This window comes from Papio anubis, chromosome 7, assembly GCF_008728515.1.
Source record: "Papio anubis isolate 15944 chromosome 7, Panubis1.0, whole genome shotgun sequence".
NCBI lineage: Eukaryota > Metazoa > Chordata > Mammalia > Primates > Cercopithecidae > Papio > Papio anubis.
The window spans coordinates 124014203-124032108 of NC_044982.1; the positions used below are offsets into that span (position 1 = coordinate 124014203).

A 17906-nucleotide genomic window follows, 5' to 3' on the forward strand; every position below is an offset into this window, starting at 1 on the left:
GTTGCCCGTGCTGGTCTTGAGCTCCTGAGCTGGAGAGTTCTGCCTGCCTCAGCTTCCCAAAGTGGTGGGATTATAGACGTAAAGCACCATACCTGGGCTCACACATACGTTTAAAAAAAAAAAAAAAAAAAAAGTAGGCTGGGCTTGGTGGCTCATGCCTGTAATCCCAGCACTTTGAGAGGTTGAGGCAGGAGGATCACTTGAGTTCATGAGTTTGAGACCAGCCTGGGCAGCATAGCAAGACCTCATCTCTACTAAAAATAAAAAAAAATAGCTGGGCATGGTGGCATGTGCCTATAGTCCCAGCTATGCGGGAGAATCACTTCTGGTGGGGGTGGGATGGATCCTGCAGTGAGCCGTGTTTGTGCCACTGCACTCCAGCCTGGGCAACAGAGCATGACCCTGTCTCAAAAATTTTTTTTTTTTTTTTTTTTTGAGGCAGTCTCCTCTGTCGCCCAGGCTGGAGTGCAGTGGTAGCGATCTGCGGCTCACTGCAAACTCACTCTCCCACCATGTTCTCCTGCCTCAGCCTCCTGAGTAGCTGGGACTACAGAGCCCATGCACCATGGCTAGTTTTTTGTATTTTTTAGTAGGGGAGCGGGGTTTTCACCGTGAGTCTCGATCTCACGACCTTGTGAATCCATGCACCGGCCTCAAAGTCTTTTCTGGGATTAAGCGTGGCTCCTTGACAGAATTTTGTTCTTTTAATAAATACTAGATTTTCAGTGATACCTCATGAGGCCTGTAGAGATAGTTTGTTGTTGTTGTTGTTGTTTTCTTTTTTGGAACTGACTTTCGCTCTTGTTGCCCAGGCTGGAGTGCAGTGGTGTGGTCTCGGATCACCGCAACCTCCACCTCCTGGGTTCAAGCGACTTTCCTGCCTCAGCCTCTCCAGTAACTGGAATTACAGGCATATGCCACTACACCCGGCTAATTTTGTATCTTTAGTAGAGACGGGGTTTCTCATGTTGGTCAGGCTGGTTTGAACTCCCGACCTCAGGTGATCCACCCGCCCCAGCCTCCCAAAGTGCTGGGATTACAGGCATTAGCCACCGCACCCGACCTGAGATAGTTTCATTACAATATATGAGGCTATTGATTGAATCTTTGGAAATACAAATAAAGTGGTCCTAAGACGTTTTTAATTTTCTTTTTTTTTATTTATTTTTGGAGCCATCTCACTGTGTTTCCCTGGCTGGTCTCTAACTCCTGGCCTTAAGAAATCCACCCCAGCCTCCTGAATAGCTGAGATTATAGGCATGAGCCCCCACACCTGGCTCTGCTTCTAGTTTTCAACTGCAGAGCTAAGAAAAACTCCCGAAGTCAGTAAAAATTTTCTAGAAAAATGGAAAAGAACCACAGGTATTCTTTTTTTTTTTTTTTTTTTGAGACAGTGTCTCCCTCTGTCACCAGGCTGGAGTGTAGTGGGGCCATCTTGGCTCACTGCTACCTCTGCCTCCCGGATTCAAGCGATTCTCCTGCCTCAGCCTCCTGAGTAGCTGGGACTACAGGCACCCACCACCACGCCTAGCTAATTTTTGTATTTTTAGTAGAGACGGGGTTTCACCATGTTGGTCAGGATGGTCTCAATCTCTTGACCTTGTGACCCGCACCCCCAAGCCTCCCAAAGTGCTAGGATTACGGGTGTAAGCCACCACGCCTGGCCACCACAAGTATTCTTGAAGTGCCAACTACATCCCTAGCAAAGCAGAAGGAAAGGTTGCCCAGGGTTTGGGAGGACAGTGTTGTCTGGGGAGAAATGTAAATGGAAAGAAAAGAAATGGACATATATAGACCAAGCCCTGAGATTCTGTGACCTTCTTCAATTTCCTGACAACCCCATGGGGAGGTAGTGAGAGGTTCCCTTGTTGGAGAGAAGATAGAAGCTCAACAGAGATTCTAACTGAGATCTGATTCCAGAGTTCATGCTCTTTCCTCTGCATCCAGGAAAGAGGAGAATTGGAAATATATAAGACAGTTCTTGACCTCCAGGAGTCTGGGCATACTCGGAAGGGAGTACTGGGGCAATGGGCTTTAGGGACTTAGAGGAGAGAATGGTCTCTTGGGCCAGAAGCGCCCAGGTAGTAGAGGTGGGGGAAGGGATATTCTTGGAACAAGACATGTTCCTGGATAGCACCAGTCTGTGATGGAGGGGATGGTAAGGGGTTGAGATTAGGCTAGAGGTGTTTAAATGCCATGCTGGAGAGGTTTGACCTCTAGTCAGTCATAACTTCTGAGCAAAAGCTACAGATACTTTGTTGCTATCTGTTAGTCCAGGTCCCCAGTCCCTTATCAGAAATCCTGACACTGAATATGTTTCAGGATTCCGATTCTTCCTGATTTTAGAATGGTAAATAATGTGCTGCAATGACAACTAGGCTGAGTCCTATCACAGGTCCCACCAGGCATCAGCCTAAATCTGAAGGCTCTAGGACTAGTGACAGCTTTCAGCAGCACAGCATCAGCCATTCTGTTTCTGTGGAAGTCCTTGCAGTGGTCCACATAGAGGTCCAAGAGCTAGTCTTTGCCCCAAGAAGTGAAAACTTGGGAGTAAAGAGATGAAATCTGTCATGCGCATCCGTGTGAAGAGACCACCAAACAGGCTTTGTGTGAGCAACATGGCTGTTTATTTCACCTGGGTGCAGGCAGGCTGAGTTCGAAAAGAGAGTCAGCGAAGGGAGATAAGGGTGGGGCCGTTTTATAGGATTTGGGTAGGTAAAGGAAAATTACAGTCAAAGGGAGGTTGTTCTCTGGTAGGCAGGAGTGGGGGTCACAAGGTGCTCAGTTGGGGAGCTTTTTGAGCCTGGATGAGCCAGGAAAAGGGATTTCACAAGATAATATCATCGCTTAAGGCAAGGACCGGCCATTTTCACTTCTTTTGTGGTGGAATGTCATCAGTTAAGGCGAGGCAGGGCATTTGCACTTCTTTTGTGATTCTTCAGTTACTTCAGGCCATTGGGGCATATACGTGCAAGTCACAGGGGATGCGATGGCCTGGCTTGGGCTCAGAGGCCTGACAAAATCCACATGGGGTGTGTGCAGGAACTGCTCTGGCCTAAGTGAAGCTCCATTTTCCTCAGAGGCTGGTCTCACTCTTGAGAATGTCATCAACAAAGCTGTCAGGGTTCCAACAAAACATTGTCACACTCTGGGAAACCCAAAGTTGTGCATTCCCCATTTACAGTTCCTCCCAGGCCAGATGCCGTGTACTATGCTGGGTCATTTTCACCTTAAGCAGTGTTGCCTGGTTATGTATGTAGTTGTCATACTACCTTTATCCCGTCTCCAGGGGGACAAGTTAACAGAAGTTAACTAATTCTCACACAGAAGGGAAAAGGCTTTGTATTGTAGCGCTTTACCCACATATGCGTATATCATGTATTCAGTCACACCTGCAGTGGGTGGCATGCCATACTCATGGCATGTTAATATTCCTGCAGCAGAATGCATCTATCCTAACAGGAAGGGGATAGGTAAAGATTAAACCTCCATCAGCTCAGGTCAGGTTTGGTACCCAAAGAGTTTAAAAAAAAAAAAACCACCACCACCAAGGCTGGGCATGGTGGTTCAGGCCTGTAATCCCAGCACTTTGGGAGGCCGAGGCAGGCAGATCACTTGAAGTCAGGAGCTCGAGAGCCGGCTGGCCAACATGGTGAAACCTCATCTCTACCAAAAAATATGAAAAGTAGACGGGCGTGGTGGCACACGCTTGTAGTCCCAGCTACTCAGGAGGCTGAGGTGGGAGAATTGCTTGAACCCAGGAGGTAGAGGCTGCAATGAGCCAAGATCACACCACTGCTCTCCAGCCTGGGCGACAGAGTGAGACCCTGTCTCAAAAACAAAACAAAACCCCACCAAAAAAAAAAAAAAAAATACCTTTCAGATTTTAGAGCTTGTAAAGTTTATTATTTGGAAAGGGGACTGTAGACCTGTGAATTTCCTCTCAGGAGATCCCTTGAGATGTGCAACGAGTGAACGTTGCCTGCCTTTCCACTAGAGGGCCCCTGACTATCACTGTGTCTGGGATCCTTGCTAATGGAAGTTCTTCTGTTGCTTCAGCTCGCAGATGCCAGCAAGTTACCTAACCTGAAAGAACTTCTCCAGTCCTCTGGAGACAACCACAAACGGGCCTGGGACCTGGTGAGCTGGATTTTATCCTCAAAGATCCTGACAATCCACAGTGCAGGGAAGGCAGAGGTGAGACTTTGTTTCCGTTAGGATCACAGACTTTAGGGGCCTAAGGGCTCTAGGACAGCACTGAATCCAGTGGCTCTGAGACTTCCCTGTGTACCAGTGACCTGGGCAGCTTGAGAATGCAGATTCCTGGTCCTCACCTTTAGACTTTCTATTTCTGTGTCTGGAGTCAGGCCCAGGAACTTTCCCACTGGCTGTACAAAGCTGAGTTCTGTCTCATCTCAGCTGTGTGACCTTGAGTAGGTACCAGGTGCATTTCAGTACCTCCGCTTCCTCATCTGTAGAATCAGGATGATAATAGTATACTTCCCTCAGGGCACTGACTATGAGAATTGAATGAGTTTTCACACTTTGAATAATGCCTAAGGGCACATACTAAGGGCTTGGTATGTGTTGGGATTCACTTTATTTAACAAGCATCGCTGGTAATTCTGATAAGGGTGACCCTGACCATACCTTAAGAAACACTGACCTGGGTCAGTTGTCAGGAGACGGAGTGGCAGAGCTCAGAGGAGTGGAAAACCTCATGCTCTGGGTTCAAATGCCATTTCTATCAAAAAGAGCCTCCTTTTTCCCACTTGTTAATTGAGATACTGATAGTTACCTCCAAGTTGGGCAATGATAAAATGTGTGTCACCCCCCCCAGCACAGTTTCTGTCACGAGTCAGACATTCCATAATTTGGTTTACCTTGCCTGGCTGGGGTCTCCCAGGGACAGGCTGGATGACAAGGACCAGGGTGTAGGACTTGATTCCTGCTCTGGTGCTGTTCCCTTACCCATACCGTTCATCACTTAATTCATTTCAATTTAAGAGTATTCAGTTTTGGCTGGGCGCGGTGGCTCAAGCCTGTAATCCCAGCACTTTGGGAGGCCGAGACGGGCGGATCACAAGGTCAGGAGATCGAGACCATCCTGGCTAACACGGTGAAACCCCGTCTCTACTAAAAAATACAAAAAACTAGCCGGGCGCGGTGGCGGGCACCTGTAGTCCCAACTACTCGGGAGGCTGAGGCAGGAGAATGGCGTGAACCCGGGAGGCGGAGCTTGCAGTGAGCTGAGATCCGGCCACTGCACTCCAGCCTGGGCGGCAGAGCGAGACTCCGTCTCAAAAAAAAAAAAGAGTATTCAGTTTTACAAGCTCCTGCCAAAGACACAAATCTTCCATATGTGGCGTACCTTGGATTCTGGTATCTAAGGGACATTCTTCTGTGTTAGATGTTAAAACACCATAAAGAGCCCTGGAGTAGGAGTCAGGAGATCTGTATTCAGGTCCAGGCTGGGTGGCTAATTCCTAGTGAATCTCTGGGTTTCACTGTTGTCATCTGTTGAATTCAAATTTATTCTTTCATTTATTCTTACCTCACTCATAATATGGGCATCAAGCACCTACTAGATGTTGGGTGCTAAAGTAGATAAGGCAGTAAATAGCTCCTAGACTTTTGATTTTGGACCGGTTAAATTTCTGTTAAAATGTGGGATATTGGGACCCAGGATTGACAACTTTTTGTATTGCCCAAGTATGTTAGCCTACCATATATCATCATTTTATAAAAGGATATTATAGCACTAAGAAAGGAGGATGGCCTTGACTTCAGAATAAAGAACTGTTCTTCAAAAGAAAGGTACATGGCAACCTTACATCAATATATCTGTTATATTGCCCTTATTTTGCTCATTCAGTCATAATCCAGAGAAAACTTTGCCACAGATTGGCTTTGGTCTATGACCTATTTGAAAACCACTGGTGGGCGCGGTGGCTCATGCCTGTAAATCCCTGCACTTTGGGAGGCCGAGGCAGGCGGGTCATGAGGTCAGGAGTTTGAGGCCAGCCTGGCCAACATAGTGGAACCACATCTCTACTAAAAATACAAAAAATGAGCTGGGCATGGTGGCGGGCGCCTGTAATCCCAGCTACTTGGGAGGCTGAGGCAGGAGAATCGCTTGAAGCTGGGAGGTGGAGGTTGCAGTGAGTCGAGATCGCACCACTGCACTCCAGCCTGGGTGACAGTGCGAGACTCTATCTCAAAAAAAAAAAAAGAAAAGAAAAAAAGAAAACCACTAAAATGGGCCAGGTGTGACCCATTGTCTTGGCTTGTCTTGAGTAACTGGTACTATAGGTGTAAGCACTATGGAGAGGAAATTCACAGGTCTACAGTCCCCATTCCAAATAATACTAAACTCTACAAGATCATGCCTGTAATTCCAGCACTTTGGGAGGCCGAGGCAGGTGGATCACTTGAGGCCAGGAGTTTGAGACCAGCCTGGCCAACATGTTGAAACCTTGTCTCTAATAAAAATACAAAAATTAGCCAGGCATTGTGGCACATGCCTGTAATTCCAGCTACTTGGGAGGCTGAGGCAGGAGAGTCGCTTGAACCTGGGAGGTGGAGGCTGCAGTGAGCCGAGATGGCGCCACTGCACTCTAAGCTGAGAGAGAGACTGAGACTCTATCTCAAAAAAAAAAAAAAGAAAAAAACCACTTAAATAGACTAGGGGCAGTGGCTTGCGCCTGTAATCCTAGTACTTTGGGAGGCTGAGGTGGGAGTATTGCTTGAGCCTGGGAGTTCAAGACCAGCCTGGGCAACATAGCAAGACCCTCTCTCTATGAAAAAATTAAGAATTAGTTGCACATAATGGTTGTACCTATAGTCCCAGCTACTCAAGAAACTGAAGATAGAGGATTGCTCGAACCCAGGAGTTCAAGGCTGCAATGAGCTATGATCGCACCGCTGCACTCCAGCCTGGGCGACAGAGCCAGATCCTGTCTCAAAAACAACAGCAACAAATGCTGATTGCTTCTCATGATTTTGTGGATTGGTTGGGTGGTTCTGGGCTTGGCTGGATGAGCTAGGGTGGCCTCACTTACATTTCTGGGGCTTCAGCTGGGATGGCCACCATGCTGGAAGCCTTCCTCTGTGACGCTCATACGCCATAGGAGACAAGCCAGGACAATGGTGAGGGGTTCTCAGCAGCAAACAAGGAAGGACAAGCCCTTCTCAAGTCTGTGTTTGCCATATATATGTTAATGTTCCATTGGCCAAAGCAAGTCACATGGCCAAGCACAGTTTCAAGTGTGGAGAAGTAAGTTCCATCTCTTGATGGGATCTTGATAGAATCTCACCTGCAAAATCACATTGCAGAGGGGTGCATGGACAAGGATGAGAGGGAATTTTTACAATAATCATGAGATTATTGTAAAAATGGAATGCAGGAAATAGATGTAAAATTGTTAGGAAAATTAGAAGTGATCTCCACTTAGAAGGAGCAATTCATGCTTCTCAGCCTCCTGTAGGGGAAAATATTATTATTTATTTATTTTTTTTTAGATGGAGTTTCACTTTTGTTGCCCAGTCTGGAGTGCAATGACGTGATGTCGGCTCACTGCAACCTCCACCTCCTGGGTTCCAGTGATTCTTGTGCCTCAGCCTCCCAAGTAGCTGGGACTAAAGGGCTGGGACTAAATAGCTGGGACTATTTGGGACTATAAAGTCCCAAGTAGCTGGGACTAAAATTAGCCACCACACCTGGCTAATTTTGTATTTTTAGCAGAGATGGGGTTCACTATGTTGGTCAGGCTGGTCTCAAACTCCTGACCTCAGATGATCCACCCGCCTCGGCCTCCCAAAGTGTTGGGATTACAGGCATGAGCCACCGCACCCGGCCAGGAAAAAATGTCATTAAAGGAAAGCAGTCTTGTGCTATAAGCTCTTGAGTTTGCTTATGTCTCTATCCTCATGAAACCTGTTGTTCTCATGAGCAGAGTCTATGGGAGTTAAACCTGAGGGTTTAGGGGGCTATTTTTGCAGCACATTTACCAGCTCCCCAAATAAAATTTTGACCCTCTTCATGTTTTCAAGTTTGAAAAGATCCAAAAGCTGACTGGGGCTCCTCACACGCCTGTTCCCGCACCGGACTTCCTGTTTGAAATTGAGTACTTTGACCCAGCCAACGCCAAATTTTATGAGACCAAAGGAGAACGAGACCTAATATATGCCTTTCATGGTAGTCGCCTAGAAAACTTCCATTCCATTATCCACAATGGCCTGCACTGCCATCTGAACAAGGTGGGGCCTAAGGGACAGCCTGCTGATGTGGGGAAGTAGGGATGGAGGTGGGAGAGTGGGGAGGGGGAGATTCAGAACCCTAGGAGTTTGCAGGTGGGGTGTAGAGGTGGGGGGGGTGGGTAGGTTTACTAACACCTTCTGGCTCAAAATGTGGTCTGCAGACCAGCAGTAGCAGCATCACCTGGAAGCCTGTGAAAATGCAAAACTTGGGCACACTCTAGACCTTCTGAATCAGAACCTGCATTTTAACAAGATCTCTAGGTGATTCCTGCACTGGTTATAGTTTGAGAAGCATCGATTTAAAGATAGTTCCCGACCTTGGCTGCATATTTAGAATCACTCGGGGAGCTTTTAAAAATCCCAGATGCCAGGCCGGGCTTGGTGGCTCACGCCTGTAATCCCAGCACTCTGGGAGGCTGAGGGAGTTCAAGACTAGCCTGGCCAACGTGGTGAAACCCCATCTCTAATAAAAATACAAAAGTTAGCCAGGCATGGTGGTGGGTGCCTGTAGTCCCAGCTACTCAGGAGGCTGAGGCAGGAGAATCGCTTGAACCTGAGAGGCAGAGGTGGCAGTGAACTGAGATCATGGCATTGCATTCCAGCCTAGGTGACAGAGCGAGACTCCATCTCAAAAAAAAAATAAAAAATAAAAAATCCCAGATGCCTGGCTGCATCCCAGACCGATTAAATCAGAATCTCCGAGTGGAGCACAGGCATCAGTTGCTTCAAAAGCTCTCCAGGTGATCCCAATGTGTAGCCAACCCTAGCTCCTCAGTGTGTTCCCTGGACCAGCAGCATCTTCATCACCTGGTAGCTTGTTGGAAGTGCAAATCTCAAGCCCCAGACCACCTGAACGGAATCCACACTTTAACAAGGTCCCCAGGTGATTTGTATGCACACTGAAGTTTGAGAAGCACTTTCCTTGGGGGCCACACTCCAGGAAATCAGCCCTTGGAGAAACCGAAGGATATGCCAAGATGCACTGAGCAGAGGTCCTCTCCCTCCCGGCTTGAGCTTCTTTTGTCCCATTTTTATGAGTCAAAACAGAGTCACCTACCCACTTCTCTGCAGGCCTTTATTTTACCCTTCAGGCATAGGAGGAGCATTACAGACAGACCCTGGAGCTATAGAGACTTATTTAGCAACTCTATGGCCCTGAGGTAAATTAAACTCTCTGAGCCTCAGGTTCTTCATCTGTGAAAAAGGACACCATTACCCTCCTTCTCATATGTCAGAGGATTGAAACAGTTCATATATGCAAAGGGCTCTTTGTGTACTAAGTACCAAGGAAGAGGTTGCTGCTTTTATATGCTGATGGATGGGCACCTAGGGTAGTTGGAGGAGCTTCAGGCCTTTCCCCCAGTCATGGCAGTATCTGCCTTGTCTGTGACGAGTTGGCTCCATGAGCCATGGGCTCAGTTGTGGCTGCTGCCGCCCTGAGACTGGAGACATTTCCCTGTTGTATCTGATTAATGTCGTTGGGTTTTGCTAAGGATGACGGGCTTGTTAGTGTAAAAGGATGACAGTTAGTCACTGTCTCTCAGTCCACCACTGGCTCTCAGCGTACCATTATGTCCAGGGTACTGGAATCCAGGGGGCTTCCCCATTACACTGGTACTGGCCTGGAAAAGTTGCCTGCGGATTACACTCTTGTACACTAAACCTTCATTTCAGTGCCCCAAGAAGTTTGCTGCTTACAGGCATCTTATAAAAATGCTTTGGTAAAGCATATCAATCCTCTTATGGCCTCCTCTGCCTGGGTTTTCAATGAAGGGCTTGCTTGAGGGAGTCCATCTGCCAGTTGATACTGATACTGTTTTCATGGCAGAGATACACCGAGCTTCCCACTCTTGTGCACCACTGCTCATGGCAGCCTTGCATGGGGTTCTCAAGGAAGGGTGAACACATGATGGCATAAGCAGAGAATGGATGTGGGGTCAGATCAGAGGGCGTCCAGTGTCATTGGAGAAGGTCTGTGTCAGCTTTTGAGAGATGGAGACCCTGCCTAACTTGGCAAAGAGCTTCCCAAAGGCCAAGCAAAGGTTTGTTTCATTTCTCCTAAGCTTCATTTAACAGATTTAGGATTTTGGAAGCCTGGTGCCACTGAAAAGAACATTTCTCAATTCCAGAGCGTAAGATATTCTTTTTTTTTTTTTTTTTTGAGACGGAGTCTCGCTCTGTCGCCCAGGCTGAAGTGCAGTGGCCGGATCTCAGCTCACTGCAAGCTCCGCCTCCCGGGTTCATGCCATTCTCCTGTCTCAGCCTCCTGAGTAGCTGGAACTACAGGCGCCCGCCACCTCGCCCGGCTAGTTTTTTGTGTATTTTAGTAGAGACGGGGTTTCACCGTGTTAGCCAGGATGGTCTCGATCTCCTGACCTCGTGATCCGCCCGTCTCGGCCTCCCAAAGTGCTGGGATTACAGGCTTGAGCTACCGCGCCCGGCCAAGATATTCTTCTGTGAGCTATTCAAGTCCGCTTATCATCTTGAGATACTGATCGTGTGGCCCAGGGATAGCAGATGAATTTCAACTTGAGTGTCAGTGTCCATTCATTGGTAGCAGCTACCTGGAATGTTCAGTTGAGGATTCTGGATCATTAGGAATAAGTGCCATGCTTGATATTACTGTGTTGGAGATTGTGGTTGACTATTGGTCATCTACCATGGGCAAAGATGTGTTCACTATGCCTGCTGTAGCCTCAAGTTACAGGTCCTTCACCTGGCATGCTTCCTCATGGAGGGCACCACTAGGGAGATACTGCCTAGATTTTTAGATGTTTTCTTGGTCAACACCAATACAAAGAGTAAGACGTACCTTGCCCTGCATGTAGGCCTCCCTCATTTGGTTGTAGTTTCTGGTCTAAGAGATTCATTTCTTTTTTTTTTTTTTTTTTTGAGACGGAGTCTCGCTCTGCCGCCCAGGCTGGAGTGCTGTGGCCGGATCTCAGCTCACTGCAAGCTCCGCCTCCCGGGTTTACGCCATTCTCCTGCCTCAGCCTCCCAAGTAGCTGGGACTACAGGCGCCCGCCACCTCGCCCGGCTAGTTTTTTGTATTTTTTTAGTAGAGACGGGGTTTCACCGTGTTAGCCAGGATGGTATCAATCTCCTGACCTCGTGATCCACCTGTCTCGGCCTCCCAAAGTGCTGAGATTACAGGCTTGAGCCACCGCGCCCAGCCTGAGACTAATTTCTAATGTATTTATTTTTAATTTTTGTTTTTCTTTATTTGTGAGAGACTCATTTATTTTTCAAGTAATGACTCAGATTACCTCCCTTCTCAGGTGGGACCCCTTCCCTGTACCTAAGGGTGTGACTTTGCATTTCAAGCCCATCAGAGTAACCATGCTTACTGCATTCATGTAACAGGAATTACTTTATATACTAGAACATAAAAGCCTGCAATGGAGTACTGGCCCCTCATTTATTTACATGTGCCAGGTGTCCCACTCTTTTATGTATATTGCCTCATTTAATCCTCACTGGCAACCTTGTAAAGGAGCTACTAGTAACATTATTTTGTAGATCTAGAAACTGAGACACAGAGAGTTTATATAACTTGCCACTTGCTGGAGGATTCAAACTGAGGTCGGTTTGGATGCTTATACCTATGCTTTTCTCACTCAGCCTTGACCACAAGGAACTGCTAGTTTGCCAGGCCAGATGGCCAAATCCACAATCAGTTAAACTGTTGTCAGGCAGGAATGTGTTTAGTAATAACCCTAAGATGATATCACAGGATTATTTGATCCTGTGTCTTGTTGGGGGACAAAGGTGGGGGTTATAAATTCTGTGTTTACAACTCTTGAAGAGAGACCTGTGTCGTCTTGTCGTGCCACTGTACATTCACCCATCTGTGTTTCTTTTCCATTGGCCTTGCTATTGCAGACATCCTTGTTCGGAGAGGGGACCTACCTCACCAGTGACTTGAGCCTGGCCCTCATATACAGCCCCCACGGCCATGGGTGGCAGCACAGCCTCCTTGGCCCCATCCTTAGCTGTGTGGCCGTGTGTGAGGTCATTGACCATCCAGACGTCAAGTGCCAAACCAAGAAGAAGGGTGAGTGGGCACTTGGCCCAGACCTGGGTTACAGGCCTCTGTTGGGTGTGCAGGCTCTTGCTGGCCCAGCTGTTGGGTAGAGCACCCATTGCATGCCCAAGGGTTGGGTTGGATCCAGGGCAGTGCCGGACAGAGTCCTGCCCAGGGAGTGAGCAGTTTTCTTAGAGATTGAACACACAATGGAGACCATTCGCTACAAGGGGGTAGGTAGGGGGTGCCAGGTAAGGAGGCTGATGAGGTCCACAGAGACAGCTCAGAGGAAGTGGTAATCATGGTGGGTCCAAACAGCCAGGGAAAGCTTTGTGGGAGGAGGAGAGATTTTATGTTTTTAAAAAAGTGAATGATGAGGCCAGAGCATGGGCCCCTTGAAGGTAGGAATGAGGTCTCATTCATTCTTGGGCACCTGGTATCAGCAGAAAGCCTTGGTACGTACTTGATATTCAATAAATATTTGCTAAATGAAGCAAAGGGCACTGGGTCCAGACCCTCCAATCTACACTGGCATGTGCCAGAGCCCTCCAGGATGTGAAGGGCAGCCAAGGCGCTGGGGAGTCCTGGGCTCTCCAGAGTGATGACTAGCCAGCTACCTCCTCCCACTCCCCTACTGTGTCCCTGAGACTGTTCGCCTTGTCTCCCCCCACCACTGTGTGGCTCTCCTCAAAGGCAGAAGAGTTACAGAACTGTCATTCCAGTCTCCAGAGCTGGCTTATTGGGGCCAGGCACGGTGGCTCACGCCTGTAATCCCAGCACTTTGGGAGGCCAAGTTGGGCGGATCACCTGAGGTCAGAAGTTCGTGACCAACCTGGCCAACGTGGTGAAACACCCTCTCTACTAAAATAAAAACATGAGCCGGGTGTGGTGGCATGTGCCTGTGGTCCCAGCTACTTGGGAGACTGAGGCATGAAACTCACTTGATCCCAGGAGGCAGAGGTTGCAGTGAGCCAAGATTGTGCCACTGCACTCTAGCCTGGGCAACAGACCAAGACTTCAAAAAAAAAAAAAAAAGAAAGATCTGGCTTGTTGGTTCCAAGAGAATTCAGAAAAGTGTTCTAGCCTCTAATGTAAAACAACTGGAATTCTGAGATGCAGGCCCAGGTCTGACACCACCCTCCAAACCAGACGGCATGGATATTTGCATTTATAATTCTTAGGAAGTTTGCAAACCGTGACATTAAACAACAAAATCTTCCAACCTCTGCTGTCACGCAGCTTTGGTCGTCTTTGTTTTTTGTAGAGCTTTTTTGTGTTATTAAAAGAAAAGGGTTATTTGTTTGTTTTAAAACAAGTCTTGGTATGAAGGGTGGAAGATAAATGTTCTAAAAACCTCAAATCCAGAATGGTTCATTTAAAATGCCTGTTAAGGCCAGGTGCAGTGGCTCACGCCTGTAATCCCAGCACTTTGGGAGGCTGAGGCAGGCCAATCACCTGAGGTGTCAGGAGTTTGAGACCAGCCTGGCCAACATGGTGAAAACCCGTTTCTTTTTTTTTTTTTTGAGACAGAGTTTCGTTCTGTCACCCAGGCTGGAGTGCAGTGGCCGGATCTCAGCTCACTGCAAGCTCCGCCTCCCGGGTTCATGCCATTCTCCTGCCTCAGCCTCCCGAGTAGCTGGGACGACAGGCGCCCGCCACCTCGCCTGGCTAGTTTTTTGTATTTTTTTAGTAGAGACGGGGTTTCACCGTGTTAGCCAGGATGGTCTCGATCTCCTGACCTTGTGATCCGCCCGTCTCGGCCTCCCAAAGTGCTGGGATTACAGGCTTGAGCCACCGCGCCCGGCCGAAACCCCGTTTCTACTGAAAATAAAAAAATTAGCCAGGAGTGGTGGCAGGCGCCTGTAATCCCAGCTTCTTGGAAGGCTGAGGCACAAGAATTGCTTGAACCTGGGAGGTGGATGTTGTAGTAAGCCGAGACTGCGATGTTGCACTCCAGCCTGGACAACAAAAGCGAGACTCCATCTCAAAAAGAAAAAAAAAAGATATATATATATATATGTATAAAATGCTGTTAAGAAGCGTGTTCAGATCAAGTCCTGTTCCTAGCTCCCAGTCCCAGCGTATTTCTTTGCTATGGCCATCAATTTGCTTCTTCCTTCTGCTCTCCCCGCTCAGTTGAGCTTTGTTTTTTCTTCCTTCTTTCTCTTATATTTTCCTACTCCTTTTTTCTGCCTCCCATTTGCCTGCCTGCCAGATTCTCTAGGTTTTTCAGTGCTGCTTTATGCACACACAGGTCTGTTCCTCAGCCTGCCAGGCCTTCTTCCCCCTCAGCACCAGGAGGCTTGACTTACTTCTATTCATAATGTGCTTCCTTAGTTCTATTTCCCCCCAGTGAAGGTGTGTTTTACTCTCCTTATTCAGATTCCAAGGAGATAGACCGCAGACGAGCGAGAATCAAACATAGTGAAGGGGGAGACATCCCCCCCAAGTACTTTGTGGTCACCAATAACCAGCTCCTGCGAGTGAAGTACCTCCTGGTGTATTCACAGAAGCCACCCAAGAGGTAAGGTCCAGGAGAACAACTAATGGCTGTATTCACAGTGCTGACTTTCTTAGTTGTTGTAGGTATCAGCCTCCCCTCCCCCAGCTTTAGACTTCCGCTAGGGGTTAAGTATGTAAAGCACCATGCTGGACACAGTGAGGGGTGAGAGATAAGAGCTGAAGAAGATGTGGTCTCGACCCTAAGAGGACTATATTCCAGTGAGAAGAGAGAAAGATTGGTAAACACAAATAGCATGAGGGACTGACTGAGTCCAAATTGGCTGCCCTAAACAGTGTGGCCCCTTAGCCACTAGGCCCATGATTGCAGTCTGAGACCCACCGATGAGGTTAAGCTGAGAGGCAGGGCAGTAACTGGACACTGGGTGGGATTGTGCACAGGCTGGCTCAGTAGCTTCCCACAGTGGCTGCTGAACCACCGACTGCCCCTCTCTGGACCTGAGATGCTTCATCTTTATCTCTAAAATGAGAGCATTGAACTCAATAGCAGATGTGGGCCTTCAGACCTTATCAGCTTTGGCGGATGCCTAGTTCCATCTCTGCAGTGTGGGAGTATGTGTGGGGCTCACCAGGGTTTGGGGCCACTCTTGAGATTTTGTTGCATTGTTGGAATCCATGCTGGTGCTTCTTGCAGGGGCCAGCAGCAGGTGAGTAGATATGACAGGAGAAGGGGTCACTTTAAATAATCCCCACTCCTGCTTGTACACACCAGTGGTTTCCATACTTCCAGACTTCATAAACCAGTAAAGTCTCCTCTAGACCCCTGCCCAAATTTGGGAAATCGACATAAGTTGCCTGGGTCCGGGTGACATCATGCTTTGGTTTAAAATCATCTGACTTTTTATCCTTGAAAATTCCATTCCTTTCCCACTTCTCCCTGGAGCCTCTCTTTAGTGCACACTTGGGTGGTTTAGATCATCTCCTAGTGGGCCAAAGAGGATTTCCCCAGCTTGGATTTATATCTGCATGTGTCTAAAAGTGAAAAGACTTTAGCTAAATAACCTGCCACCTGCCATCATCTGGGCAGACACCCTGAGCTAGGTCATTGTTATAGATATCAAGATGGGTTGTAAATGGTAAAAGAGGAGCTGCAAACGGGAAGATCAGGATGAGCTCATTGCATAGCTGTCTTTGCGCATTTAGAAAATATCCTGTTGAAAGGCGTGTCAGTGCCCGGGCAAACAGCCCCAGGTTTCTTGAGCGAGGAGGCACGAAGCTTCATTTCATGGCTCAGGCAGAGGATGAACTTCATCATTTTGTCTTCTTTGAGCCAGACTTGTTGTACACACTTAAAAAAAAAATGTTTTTCTCTTTTTGCCAACACCACTCTTTTTTCCCTCTTAAACAGGGCTTCGAGCCAGCTCTCCTGGTTTTCCAGCCATTGGTTTACCGTCATGATATCCCTGTATCTGCTGCTGCTGCTCATAGTGAGTGTCATCAACTCCTCTGCTTTCCAACACTTTTGGAATCGTGCAAAAAGATAATCTTTCTGGGCCTGGTGTGGGGGCTACCTCAACTATGTGCCTTATGGTAACTTGTTCTGTACCTCCTATGCCTCATGTCCAGCTGGGTTGAGCCTGGGGCCAACAGTTGGGGAACCACAGGACAATTTTCGTATGTCCTAAATGTATCGATTGCCTTTGATGATGTTCCTAGCCACACTCCAGTCAACGGGGACTACTAGTCCCTCACTCTTAGGTTTTAGGGGAGCGCTTCCATCTGCTCCTTCTTAAACTGTCCTAGGGAGTTGGCTTTTCAGCCAGGGCCAAAGGAAAAAGCCCTGCTGCATTTAAAAACAAAGTGTCCAAGCTGTCAGTGGTGTGTTTACAATCTCTGCTGGCGGAGGTTGGCCCTTTCTCTAATGCCTTCTGGAAGGCGGAAAATGTGGGAACTATAAATCACTAGGCGGTTGCCTTGTTTTGACTTGAGACACCCAAGAGGAACAGTCATGTTTCTCATAAAAATCAGTGGGATCATTTTTGAATTCCATCAGCCTTTGTATGTGAGTGCAAAACATTTTAACAGTTTTCTCAAATCAACAAACAGCCTTCTCCTAGAGCTGTACCTCCCCGCCTCCCCAAAAAACTATGGATGGGAAAGAAAGGAGTTAGGGGCCTGACAAAAAATACAGACTGAATGAGCAACTCAAGTCATCTTTTTCTAAAAATTACCAACTGCTGATTATAGCTGAAATGGAACCAAGTGTTTGTTTTCTGATTTTTTTTTTTAATAGCTGTTTGACAAATTAGTCTTTGTGAGCTGAGTAAAAGGGGAAATTTCTAAACCTAGTGCACTGTTTGGCCAGTGTCCACAGCCTCTTTCCTGGCTGTGTTTTAGAGAAAGGGATTTGAACTATAGGCTTGCCTCCTGTTCTCATTCTCACAAAGCTGCCTTGACTGTGGCCTGCAACCACGAGTGCCATGCTTTCAGGCCTTCTGTGGCCAACTGGCCTTCGAGATAGAGGCCTGCCTCAGTGTGCCACAGAACCATGTGAATGGAGCCTCCTTCAGAGGGGGTCACAGGTCTTTGGGACTCAACCTGGGCTTTAATGTGTAGGAAAAGCCTTCTGGCCACCCAGAGAGCCAGAGCCCTGCTTGCTGTATTCTCTGCTCCCTTCTTCCTGCTGGGTTTTAGCCATAATAGAGCCCTGTACAATTTGGGAGTGAGATTTCTGCAAAGAAGGTGAAAAATAATTTTTCTATAATTTGTAAAGTTGTGAAAGAGCCACTACCACAGTTTTTACATTGATTATTGGAACATTTCATAATAAATAAAGATATTTTCTTAATGATTTAAGTTGCCTTTGTGAATGCTTTCAGCCTCAGCATGAGTCTGCCCTGTATGCCTTATCATTAAAAACCTTATCTTCCATCCTTCCTTGTTCAAACTAGCTTCTTGCTGGAGAGCATATGTCACCAGGATATGATATCTAGGAGGTGTTGGATTTCTAGTTAACGACTTAACAAACTGAGTACCTACTGTATGCTAGGCACTAGGAATATGAGCAGGATCAAAGTCAGAAAGCCCCTGCTTTCACAGAGCTGCCAGCCTGGCAAGGTGGGCAGATGGACAAACATTTCAAGAGTGAAGTTGGGAGTTTATG

At 47.5% G+C, this 17906-nt stretch overlaps 1 protein-coding gene across 2 annotated transcripts in view; it reads left to right on the forward strand.

Moving 5' to 3' along the window:
* Window positions 1-17594, forward strand: part of PARP16 (poly(ADP-ribose) polymerase family member 16) — a 31455-nt gene extending 13861 nt beyond the window's left edge. Inside the window, exons 2-6 of one of the 2 annotated variants that reach the window (XM_003901070.4) lie at window positions 4060-4197; window positions 8053-8259; window positions 12142-12313; window positions 14666-14807; window positions 16152-17594. In XM_003901070.4, coding sequence (XP_003901119.1) covers window positions 4060-4197; window positions 8053-8259; window positions 12142-12313; window positions 14666-14807; window positions 16152-16287 — 795 coding nt within the window. In that variant the 3' untranslated portion in view covers window positions 16288-17594. The remainder of the gene's footprint in view (window positions 1-4059; window positions 4198-8052; window positions 8260-12141; window positions 12314-14665; window positions 14808-16151) is intronic. The other variant, XM_009210413.3, reaches the window with a different exon arrangement.
* Window positions 17595-17906: the final 312 nt, after the last annotated feature.